At 35.8% G+C, this 13261-nt stretch overlaps 1 protein-coding gene across 1 annotated transcript in view; it reads right to left on the bottom strand.

The window, feature by feature from the left end:
• Positions 1-1224: 1224 nt before the first annotated feature.
• The window catches only part of IPO7 (importin 7), a 56129-nt gene continuing 44092 nt past the window's right edge, over positions 1225-13261 (bottom strand). The window contains exons 17-25 of the mRNA XM_032853442.1: positions 11291-11357; positions 11084-11209; positions 10537-10634; positions 8035-8130; positions 7158-7378; positions 6853-7058; positions 5415-5621; positions 4200-4316; positions 1225-3373 (exon numbers count right to left, since the gene is read on the bottom strand). Of these exons, the coding sequence (XP_032709333.1) occupies positions 3276-3373; positions 4200-4316; positions 5415-5621; positions 6853-7058; positions 7158-7378; positions 8035-8130; positions 10537-10634; positions 11084-11209; positions 11291-11357 (1236 nt within the window). The 3' untranslated portion in view covers positions 1225-3275. The remainder of the gene's footprint in view (positions 3374-4199; positions 4317-5414; positions 5622-6852; positions 7059-7157; positions 7379-8034; positions 8131-10536; positions 10635-11083; positions 11210-11290; positions 11358-13261) is intronic.

Raw genomic sequence — 13261 nt, 5'->3', positions numbered from 1 at the left:
CTAGGATAAAGCTCCGCATCAGGCTCTGCTCAGCGGAGAGCCTGCTTCCCCCTCTCTCTCTTCCTGCCTCTCTGCCTACTTGTGATCTCTGTCAAAATAAATAAAATCGAAAACAAACAAACGTGGGTGTGTGTCTGTTCCTTCACAAAAAAGTTATTTAAAAGACATGTTTTCCTTACATATTAATAAAATCCTGGATTTCTAGCTAAACACCTAGTTTCCCTTTTTAAGAACCACATTCAGCAAAGTGCTCCTACAAGAGTGGCCAACCTCATCAAAGGTAAAACGCAGAATTCAGGAATGCTTAAAAAAAAAAAAAAAAAGTCACAGATATCTTCACCAAATCTTAAATGATATAGAACAGAACTGACATTCTTGTGATGGATGTTTTAATGTAATTTTAGGCCATTCATTTTACAAACACTTATGGAGCGCCTACTATGCTTAAGGCATTGTGTTAGATCTTCCCAAAGACATGGTTTAGTCATATTAATACAGTTCTTAATGACTTTTTCTTCATGCTTGCTTCAGGGCCTACATCTAGGGCTGAACAGAAGCATACAATCGTAAGGCTGTGGTCTGGCCACCCCAGCTCTACACTCTGGTCTCTTCCAGAGGAGAGCACAGCAGTCACTATCTTGATAAGGTGTGTAGCTTAGCAATCACCATTTTATTACCTGGAGAGAAACAGATTAATAACTTCCTTTAATAGTGATCAACGAATAGCTTTTGGAAAAAAAATAGACGGCTTAAGTTTAACAAAAAGTGAAGATTCTACGCTGTCAGTCATTTGACAAAACAAAAATTGAAACCCAAACAAAATCAGAATTAACTTCTATAAATTAAATAAGTTACAGGTTAGTGAAACTGTGGGAAAGACTGTATATTAAATAATATCTACATGCAACTCATTACAAGTCTGTAAATACTCATCCAAAGTCCTACACCCTTATTCAGAAGCACTGACAAATATCAAGGTGCATAATCTGTAAGAAACTATAATTTGATGTTAAATTTAAGGGAATACTGTAAATAACTGATATATATATTTGATACATTAGAAACTAATACTTGAGAACTATTTAATATAATTTAAAGGTCTTTAATTTCAATTACAATCTATAAATGGAGATTAGTTTGGATTGTATGACAGAGGAGACAATAAAACTTTTCTCAAAGACATACCAGTACATTTTCTTAGAATAAAAGCTCAGCAAATGAGAATTTTCATACTGTGCATGGGAATAACTAAAACCTTTATTAGATATGGTTTTCCAATAACAATGTGAAAATTGGAATTATCAATTCAAAGAGCACTGAAGTCTGAAGTTTAAAAAAGTAGACTAGATATTAAGGGATAAAAGGTAAAGGAAGACGAAAATGTTTAATACTATTCAATATATCCCCTCTGTACACAATGTTGCATATATACAACTACTCCATTTTAATTTTATTGATTTTATATAATAGTGAAATCCCCTTAAGCAACCTAGGGTATACAGATGTTGTCCAACTTGGGGGAAAAAAAGTAGAAACACACTTGATTAACAGTTTTCACCCACACATTTTAGACAGACAATTTTTTTGTTTGTTTTTTTGCCAAGATTTTCATAGTAAATTCATAAATATAGGAAATACTTTCACTCCTTCAGTGTTAAAATAGAAAACCAAACAGTGCCAACAGTAGTGGCTTAATTATTGGCATACAAGAAAAACACAACACCAATGGGTTTTCTTCATTATGCATTTTAAATATCAATATGTGCATTTGTTTCATTTTTACAGTTATAAATTTCCTAGTCTGTTATAGACAACAGCATTTAATAGTTTTGAATCCATTGAGATGTTGCTTTCAATTTGAAATATTGTGTGTATACGTGTATATAAAAAAATAACCCAATGTATGACTCATCTGACAGATGTTTAAGATCAATAAAGGCTTATTTTTCAACATGCAGTTAGGAGAGAGGGAAGCAAGCCAACCTCTCCACATTGTCTTTGTTGCTGGCTTGTTTTTGCAGTGGTATCAATAGTGGTTTTTGGAGGGAACCGTGTGCCTTCAGCCTAGCTATTTAAGAGAAGATACCACAATCAACAAGAGGGGTAAGGAAGAAGGGGGTAGGGGAATATGAGCAGGTGTTAAATTTTAAAAGTGTGCATTTTGCACTGTTCCAGGTAAAGAATAAAAACAGGCCAATGAGGGAAAAGTTTTATAATTAGGAAAAAAATGCAATCAAATCAAGACATAATAGCCGAATTAAGTTCTTTTAATAGATTGCATATATAGATGTTTAGCCATACTCTTTGATCAACTCTTTAAGAGTAGAACTTTATATCCAATTTACATGCTTCAAATATCACCTTTCTTATTTGATACAGTAAGGTCTTGTATCCAAGTCTCCACTTGTACACTGAGAGCTTTAAGAAAAAACAGGACACAGAGGGAGTTGCCATTTTTAGCAGCAATGAAATATCACTAACCCCTTTTAACATACCGAATTCAAGTCACTATCAGAGGTGAGTGCACCACAAAGTCACCAGGTACAAAATTGCTATTTCATTTTTAAATTAATAACTTGAAATTACCCTGCCCCCCACCCCATTACATCCCTTCTTTTTATAAACAGCAAACATTTTGCTATTTTATACATAGGCTAGCAGGCTTGTTTCAATATGAAAGTGCTAATTCATTTACAGATTTTTTTTTTAATCAGTTATGTAGTGCTACAATAAATGTCCAATAATCTACATAGGAACAATCTTTGATGAATGAAAATGATGAAGATTGAATAAGGCTATCGATTACCTTATCTTATTTACATATAAAGAATAGATACCCAATGGTGAGGAAGAGACAAAATCGGACAAATACTCATAGGTGTAAAAATTACATCTACCTTTGAGCTTATACTGTAAATGAGACATTTTAAGTAGTCCTGTAGCCCATGCCTATTTTTTCCTCAGAAAAAGAAAAGCTGCCTTCATGACATCCCCTCATTTCAGATTTCCACAGTGTCACTTGAACTTTCAGTCAGAATCTTACTTTCTTCAAAAAATAAAGAAAATACCACCCCCAAATTACCACCCTCCCCCCAAAATCCCTCTGGTTTCTTTTTCAGTGCCAAGTTGCATGATCAGGTCCCACCGCCTGGGTTTTTTTGTCCATCTATTGATCAATTAGTTTAGAGTAGATAACATGAACCAGTTCTGGAACCGCTACTAGGAGGAACACAAGCTCTTCACTACAATCACACAGCAGGAAAGAAAGTGATAACTCAATTCATCCCTGGTGCCGGGCCTCCAAAATTGAAAGAACTTGGCACAACTGGAGCACTGAATTTGTATCCTCCATGCTTCTCAATCATTTTGGATTCTAAAAAAACAAGTAAATGAAAGTTTAAAAGAGTATTTAATCATCTTTACTACTTTGGAGAACAGAAGGAATTGATAAGACATTAACAAAAGCTTAACCCACTTAATAAACAGAAAGTTCCAAAGTTGTCCTCTCCCTCCTTCTCTTGTATAGGAGTAAGAGAGGGGAAGACGTACATTATAGAGAAGATAAACCCTCATGTTATATGCAGTAGACTTCTTAGCCAACTTTCACTTCCTGATGGTAAAAAGAAATCTTTAAATACACCCTTCTGAGTCAAATACTGAATCAGAACTCAGTCTTCAACAAAGGGAAGAACAGCTAATGAATCTAAATATAAAATACCTTAGAAATTTGTGCCTTCCTTGTAAGGAGGATACTTTTTTGAATACTAATTTGACTAATAGTATTAAGGCCTACAGAAAATTGTTAGGCTGTGTATTATCTAAAATGTCCTTTCCTGAAATGCATACTGAAATGTTTAAAGATGGTAAGATGTCATGATGTCTGGGATTTCTTTAATATTTCTAAGAAAATGCAGTTTTCATAACCTAAATTTTTTTTGTACTTTTAATAGAATTTTCTACTATCAAGCCATCACCAAGAGCTTGAGCAACTTTATCAAAGCCATTGCACACTGAAATTACACTTAAAACCAGTCAACTATGGCCAAAAACAAAACTCATTTCTACATTTCATTCTTTCCTAATTCCTATAACCTGCAACAACTGTAGACTTATACAATTTTAAATCATTTAATATAAAATGTTAAAGCTGTATTAAGTCATCAATTGCATTAGAGAGGGGTTGCGGTCAATTGACATACCATGGGCTGCTCTTCTTTGATCAGCCAGAGTTGCTATATCCTGTAACTGTTTTCTTTGTTCTTCATTAAGACCGTGAGTCAAAGCCTGATACCACACAGGATTACGATTTTGTATAGCTATCAAAACAAAAACAAAAACAAAAACAAAAACAAGGGGGAAAAGGGCAATAATATGAAAGGCCTGGCATTTCCTTTATAATATGTTCCTTCTACTTCACCTCCAGTTCTGAAATTCTGATCTACTTTATATTTTCCCAGAAGTAATTTAAGTTATTTTAAGTTATTTGTGAAACAAAAGATAAAGGGGAAAAAAAAATTCTGGTTTGGCTTTATGCTACAAAAAAATCTACTCATTATCATACTTCGTATTTCCAGCAAATAAATCATGTATATAATATATAAAATACAAAGTCACAGACAAAAACAAGCCAGTAATTCATGGCACCCAATCAATTCTTGATGCCTGCCATGTAGCTCAGAAACCATTCCTTTGTGTTTCTGTACCTTGCATCATAATTGGGTTTGTCGTGGGTTTGGAAGACTAATGCCTTGGTTATCAGAGAATTTATTACACATCAAAGTTCTCATAATACATAGGAATGATAGTAGAGTTATAACTCTGTGGAGAAAAGGGTGTTTCAAATATAATGCCAATTTTAATTTCTTAAGTTGGACAGAACAGAGATGTTATATTTTGTTGAAGTCCACGTAAAGGATGGCAAAGGCACATACAATGTATTACAGGAAAAAAAGGGATTCTAAGACCATTAATATTAAAAATGGTCAACTTCTCAGAAAGTTAATTGTGGTTTTAGCTGGAGGGGAAAAGAAAGATACACATACATAAACACACAACAAACAGATACAAGAGTGCATACTTCTGGAGAAAGCTGAAAGAGAAATCAGAAGTGGGAAAGAGGAATTGTCATTGTATAAATTTTGAAATGTACTACTTTCCTATAATGTGCATGTTTCAATATGATAACTTAAATAGAAGTAAAATAATAAAATGAGGAAATGCTCTACAACTCTATGGCAACCATAGTAACTTTGGATACTTCAGCTACCAATCCCCTCAATCAATCAAGTCAAGTTTGGGTTTGATATACCTAAAATCCCTTCTTTAAGTGACAGACACAAATAAGAACAGACAAGTGCAGAGAAATGGATCATACAGAGCTATCTGAATTACATATCTTACATAAGTCGACTTACTTTGAAATATAGCTTTAAATATCTGATACTCATCAACAGGGTTATCTTCATCATCGATGATTGTGGAATAGCCTTCCAGAGCAGTCTCCTCAGCATCATCCTCTTCCCAATCTTCATCATCTCCATCCTCACCTGCTTGCTTAGCCAAAATCTCCAAATATTCTTGCCCATCTTCATCAATATCATCTTCATCACTCCCCAGTTCCTCTGTAAGTCATAAATAGGTACATTTGTTAACAATGAAGTATTCTCTTACTCAACAAACTGACAGTGATCACAGTTAGTAAATTACAAATCACAACTAAATAAATTCAAGTTCCAGAAACTGGTGTTTAAATACAATATTCTGCGGAGCACCTAGTTGGTGCAGTTAGTTAACATCTGACTCTTGGTTTTGGCTCAGGTCATGATCGGCTCAGGTCATGAGATCAAGATCCAAGCTGGGGTTCGCTGAGCATAAAATCTGTTTGAGATTCCTTCTGCCCTACCTTTTACTCCTCCTACTCCTGCTCTCATGCTCTCTTTCAAATAAACAGTTAAATAAATACAATATTTGGGAATAAATAGAATAAAAAATATCATAGAAATCCAAGAAACCCAACCACAATTCCTAATACCAGAGGTTTGAAAAAGGATTACATAATATGAGATTCAGCACTTGTGCTCTGGGCCTTATGGTATATACCAAACCAAACACCGAGAGTAAAATAATATAGTTGGTTTTTTTTATAAGATTTTATTTATTCCTTTAACACAGAGAGAGATCACAAGTAGGCAGAGAGGCAGGCAGAGAGACAGGGGGAAGCAGGCCCCCTGCTGAGCAGAGAGCCTGACTCGAGGCTCGATCCCAGGACCCTGAGATCATGACCTGAGCTGAAGGCAGTGGCTTAAACCACTAAGCCACCCAGGGGCCCCTAAAATAATATAGTTTATGTTATATCCATAGAACACTTTTTGTGAGTTTTTATTTAAAAGGCCAAGTTGGTGAATGATAAAAGACAAAAATGGCAATACCTATCTTATTCTGAAACCATTACAATAATTTCTCTTAACCAACATTCTATCAATTTATACTCTTGTATAAATTTATACTCTTGTAGTCTGGTGTCTAGAAGAAGGAATATATTAGCCAACGTCTAATCAAATTAGTTTTATGGTGCAGGTATACTCAGGTTTTAGCACTAATAAATGACAGATGTTTGCCAACAGCAAAAACCATAAATGGCTAGAACTGCTTTACATGTCAGGAGACCTAGCCCAAGTTCCTGCCTTCACAGACCTTATCCTCTAATAGGAAGATAAGGTAATCTCTCTAGGAATGAACAAACATGAAAGCATTTGGGTATGATTCCACATTTCTTTAGAAGGGTCAAAAAAAAAAAAAGTCCACTGATTTCTAACTAGGTAAGTTTGGCTTCTTCCACCACAAATCCCTTACCAGTTTCATCATCATCTTCAGCTTCATCATCATCATCACTATCATTCTCGTGTTCTGCATGGCAGGCATATGCTCTTTTTAATCCATTAAATAAAAGGATAAAAGCTGGCAAAATCTGTCCAGAAACCTGATTTAAAACTTGTGGTATTTGTTCCATATCAATAAGAGCACAAAGGCCCAGAACACACATCTTTCTGTCATGAAGCCTAAAAAATAAAATAAAATAAAGATTTTCTTCTTTTATTTTTAATAAGCAGAGTTTCTCACAAAGTTAAATAAACAATGATCCAACATGTGTCACTTACCCCAAGAAACAATCTACATCATTAAGCCACTGCGTAATAAAATGATTTGTAACTGGTTCAACATTATTAGGGAAGCGAAGATTTTCTAAGGTGTTGAGAAGCAGGTGTGGATTATAATACAAAGCTGCAATGGCAACTTGCAGGCACATTGTCCGAAGTTCACTCGTCTTCACCTCTCTTGTCAGTCTCTCTAAAGCTGCTTCCACAAATAAGGGAATGCACTATAAAGAAAGACAGCAAAATATTCCAAAACCTTAAGTGACAGCAGTCTAACCATCCTATATTAACTGTTGCCTCAACTAACCTCTTTTTGTCTTCATTAGATGACCTAATAGTATTTACTATTGAGGCACTCACTGAGAAATCTAACTTTAGAGAAGACAAGTCTTCATCAGGCTATCAGAGCCTCATCACGATAGCCAGCTGGATTCACAGTATTCTTACTGGCTAATCTTACTGTAGTAATCACTTCACACTATATACATCTGTATCAATTCATATCATACACCTTCAGCTTATATGATGTTGTATTTCAAATATATCAGTAAAGCTGGAAACTGTATCATGGAAATTTAACAACGAAGTCTATCTTACTGTAAAGTGAGAATGTGACAAACAATACGTTCACAGCCAACTATAAATCTTACCATGCATGATAACAAAGAGCCATAAAACTTGTCAGTCATGTTTTCATACATATTTAAACACATGATCATTATATACTGGTTAAATTTTAAACCAATAATTAAAAAGTGTTATCTAGTGTCGTAATAAACAATAATACACAAAATACACAACTGTCCCAAAAGAAAAAAAAGTGAAGGGAAAGATTCTATGAAGCCTCAAATGGGAATCATAAATAGTTAGCCTCACTGACCTGGTCAATGCCACGCCCTTTGCATTGTAGAATAATGACCTCTAACAATTTTGCTGCATGACACTCTGCATCTTCTCCTGCAACTCCTGTAAGAACCTGATCAACACAGAAACAAAAAACCTGTAATAAAGCATCATGAAACCTTTAAATCAGAGAATATCTGTCCTCCGTCAATAGTCTCTGGAGTTTTTAAGATACTCTAATTAATATAAATGATTATGATATTCATTGTACAGACAGGAATCTAAAGCAACTGTGGGGATTTGGAGTTACTGGTTGGGTGTATCTCAGCAATCCCACACCTTAGTCTACATACTCAAATCACCTCCCTTGTAGTGCCATTCTGGACTACAGCATGTTGAAAAACACTATCTTCTCATACAACCATCATAGCTAAAGCACCCTACCTTTCTCAGGGATATTAGGCTCCTATGTAAAGAAGTACAAAAAAATAAGTAATAATAATAAGCTGACAGTGCTAGGAAAGACATTTCTTTACACAAGTCTCATAAAATAAAAATAGTGTCACTGGACTGGGAGAGGAGGAAGAAGCAGCAGCTTGTTGATGGCAAATGCTATTTTCAAACAAGAAATAAAAAACATGGACTTGACTTGCTACTTAGAGAACTCTCAAGTGTTATGAGTAACTTCTGGAAAAGAAAGGATTTGGTACAGATAGATATCACTGTTCCCAGAGTATTAACATTAACTGTATAATTGACAATAAATAATGAATAGTACACCAGATGATTATTTTGTGACTAGGTGTTCAGAAAGAAAAGATATCAATGAAGACAAACCCCTCTAAAAATTCCATGGAGCAAATCATTTTTTTTTTTTAAAGATTTTATTTATTTATTTGACAGAGACAGTGAGAGAGGGACCACAAACAGGGGGAGTGGGAGAGGGAGAAGCAGGCCTCCTGCCGAGCAGAGAGCCTGATGCGGGGCTCAATCTCATGATCTGAGCCAATGGCAGACACTTAATGACTGAGCCACCCAGGCACCCCCAAAATCATTTTTAAAATGCCTGATGTTTTTGTTTTGTTTTTACGATTTTATTTATTTATTTGAGATAGAGAGCAAGTGAGCGCACAAGAGAGAGAGAGAGCACAAGTGGGGAGCAGAGGGAAAAGCAGGCTCCTTACTGAGCAGGGAGCCTGACGACTTGGGGCTCAATCCCAGGACCCTGGGATCATGTCCTGAACTGAAGGCAGACACTTAACTGACTGAGCCAACCAAGCGCCCCTAAAATGCCTGTTGTTAAACAGCTAGCTGTCTCTTAGCACTGTTAGAAATGCAAACCCAATTATACTGACTTTGATACTGAAGGACCCCAATTCAACAACTGTATCCCTTATCTCTTGTGTAAGAAAATCATTAATAAACAAAACAAAACAACACACAAAACATTCGGCATACATTTACTTGTTTTCTAAGAAACGGCACAGTACTTTTGACTTTTTTTTTTTTTTAAGATTTTTATTTATTTATTTGACAGATCACAAGTAGGCAGAGAGGCAGGCAGAGAGAGAGAGGAGGAAGCAGGCTCCCCAGTGAGCAGAGAGCCCGATGTGGGGCTTGATCCCAGGACCCTGGGATCATGACCTGAGCCAAAGGCAGAGGCTTTAACCCACTGAACCACCCAGGTGCCCCAGTACTTTTGACTTTAAGTAAACCCTTCGTTTTTACAATTTTGTTATTTACTAAATAATCACTGTAAAGCCTTCATAAACCTGTATCTTCCAAGAATTTTCTTTATAAAACATCTTTGGGGGGCCTGGGTGACTCAGTCTTCAAGTGTCTGCCTTTGGTTCAGGTCATGATCCCAGGGTCCTGGGATGGAGCCCCATATTGGGCTCCCTGCTTGGCAGGAAGCCTGCTTCTCCCTCTCCCACCTCTCCTGCTTGTATTCCCTCTCTCAGTCAAATAAATAAATAAAATCTTAAAACAAAACATCTTTATTTCTGATCCTTTCAAATATCTCTCAAATAAATTCTTGTTCTTTCCTTCTTCTGATTCAAAGGCTAGCAAAGAATTAGGCCAAGGTAAGCTCCAGGCACTCTAAACATAAAAACATTTATAACTTCAATAAAATGTCAGGCCAGACAGGGGAACCTGGGTGGTTCGTTGGGTTAAGTGTCTGCCTGCAGCTCAGGCCACGATTCCAGGGTCCTGAGACTGAGTCCCATGTCCGGCTCCCTGCTCTGCAGGAAGTATGTTGCTCCCTCTGCCCCACTCGTGCCCACCCTCTCTGAAGTAAATAAAATCTCAAAAAAAAAAAAAAAAAAAAAAATCAGGGCAGACAGAAGACAAATACTCGTCAAAGCCATTATTGTGGCATGTAGGAATCAGTCTTCTAGTTTATAACTTTTAAAGCCCTTATTCTGTCAGACCCATATAGTGTTCACTATAATGTGTCATGTGACTCTTCACAATTTCATACTTATCACAGCACCAGCCTCATGATATATATCCTTATATTAACTAAAAAATGACCTACCTTCTTACACATACTATATATCATTTCAAGATACTTGGTATCAGAGAGAAGTGTGTCTGTATCAACTGTTACGTAATTATGGAGCAGAGGCATCATATCTGTATTAACAAAAAGCATAAAAATATTAAAAATGGGTTAAAAACATAAAAAGTAATATAAGTCAAATATCTTTACTAATACAAATGCGGTTTCTGAAAAATATCCTTAGAAAAAGAAAGCAAATAGGCGATTGTTTGGTCTGTAACACAGAGAGAGAGAGAGAGAGAGAGAGAGAGTGTGTGTGTAATGCAAGGAGTATTATTATATATTGTACAAAAAGACTGACAGGAGCAGGATGCTGAGAAAATGTGTTAAAAGAAACAAATCTAAAAGGATAACTAAATCAAAATATATAATGGAAATCAATGTTATCATCTCAGCATTAACTACAAGTGAAGACTTGTAAATAAAGAAGCCTTAGAATATTCAAAAGCGTATGTTCAAGTGATATACTAAAAATAAATCAAAACGGGGAAATCATCAGTATTTCTATGTTTACTTGTCTTACCTGTAAAGTAATCAAAGCCATCTTGCTGAAAAACCTCAAATACTAGAGGTAGCAACTGCCACATTTGTGGAGACACTTGTTGACACGTCAAACTATGTGCTAGAGAAAAGATCTCTTCATAGAATTCTGAAAGAGTATGGAGTCATTAGAACAATGCTTGCCGATATGAAAAAGCAGGAAATTCTAAGCATAAGTAAAGGTATATACCTAAGACATGCTGCTGTAAAACAGTTCCAATGACCTGTAAGCAGATTCCCTCAAGCTGCTGGGTTATCTAAAAGAGAAGAAAAAAGTGTATGTAACTGTAGCACACCAGTGAATTAATTAATAAATAATGTATAATGCAATTCACTGCTTATTAAAATACAAAGTCAGTATCTGAAATCATTTTAAATCTTTGTTTGAAGTGACTCATTATAAAATTATGGGTTAATGTGGAATTGAAATTTAGTAAAATACCATTATAATGAAACACACACAAAAAATCACTTGCACAGTTTACCTAAAAAGTAAAGTATCTTGGGAAAATATAAGTAATTATGAAAATACAGAGCCAAATCATTCTGCGGATAGATTACAGACCTTTTTGTGTTTAAATATAGATCAACTCAGCCCTGATGTAACTGAAGAGTCACTCTCAATAGCTTACAGAAAAATTATTTGAAAGAAGGCATTATTTTTACCACTCTCACTAATTCTTAAGTCACCTCTATTCACGTAATTGTTAGCTACAGTGAACCACACCCCAAGACCAAAAACACAAATTCCTCTTTAACTGTCAGTACGATCCTCAATCAGATCCCAAATCTCTGGAAGCCATGAGAATGTTTAAAAAGTGAAGAGGGGAGACAAAATAAAATTTACTAACTGGATAAAGAACCAGGACATCCATTTCAATTACATATACTTAAAACATTTTCAACTCTTCAAATATAGTAACATCTGTTTTGTTAACCAGACACAGCTATAGAATTCTTACTATCTTCAACTATAATGCAGAATATAAATAGTTTACCAAAAATCTCTGGTTGCAAAAGGCAATTTGAAGATAACATGGAATTACGATTTATGGATATAAATATCTGCATTGGAATTATAAACACCAAATTCAGGACACTGGTTACTTCTAAGGGAAAGAAGCAGGGAAATGAGATTAGGAAGAGGTCCTCCAAGGGCTTCAATTACATCTATCTGAAATTGTTCTTAATGGAAATAAAGTCTAAGGGATATACTATAAAATGTTAAAATCTAATAAATTTAGGTGGTAGCTAAAGGGTATTGGTTATAGTTTTCTGTTCTTTATCCTTTTTGGATGTCTTAAATTACTCCATTTTTAAAAATTCATGATTACAGTTCTCTTTAAAGACAACCATAAAATGGGGCACCTGGGTGGCTCAGTGGGTTAAGGTCTCTGCCTTCGGCTCAGTTCATGATCCTAGGGTCTTGGGATCGAGCCCCACATTGGGCTCTCTGCTCACTGGGGAGCCTGCTTCCTCCTCTCTCTCTCTGTCTGCCTCTCTGCCTACTTATGATCTCTGTCTGTCAAATAAATAAAATATTAAAAAAAAAAAGACAACTATAATAGAAAACTATAAAGATGATAGTAATGTTAGCACAACAATGTATACTTAATGCCACTCGACTATACTTTGAAAATGGTTAAGATGGTAGATTTTATGTTATGTGTAGTTTACCATCACTAAGAAAAAATTTTTTTTTTTTTTAATTTATTTGACAGAGATCACAAGTAGGCAGAGAGGCAGGCAGAGAGGAGGAAGCAGGCTCCCTGCTGAGCAGAAAGCCCGATGCGGGGCTCGATCCCAGGACCCTGAGATCATGACCTGGGCCGAAGGCAGAGGCTTTAACCCACTGAGCCACCCAGGTGCCCGAAAAAATTTTTTTTAATTAAAAAATAAAAACTAGAAAGACGCCTGGGTGGCTCAATCAGTTAAACGTTTGCCTTAGGCTCAGGTCATAATCCTGGAGTCCTGAGACCAAGGCCCGTATGCTTCTCCCTCTGCCCCTTCCCTCCACTTGTAATTTCTCTCAAATAAATAAATAAATAAATCTTTAAATAAATAAATAAATAAATAAATCTCAGGGTTTTGAGATTGAGCCCTGCAATGGGCTCTGTGCTGGGCATGGAGTCTGCATAAGATTCTCTTCCTCTGACCTCCC

This window comes from Lontra canadensis, unplaced genomic scaffold (genome assembly GCF_010015895.1).
Source record: "Lontra canadensis isolate GAN:19392208 unplaced genomic scaffold, GSC_riverotter_1.0 scaffold7, whole genome shotgun sequence".
Classification (NCBI taxonomy): Eukaryota; Metazoa; Chordata; class Mammalia; order Carnivora; family Mustelidae; genus Lontra; species Lontra canadensis.
The sequence above is the reverse complement of the archived record's forward strand: the minus strand, read 5'-3'. Positions and strand labels throughout refer to the sequence as shown.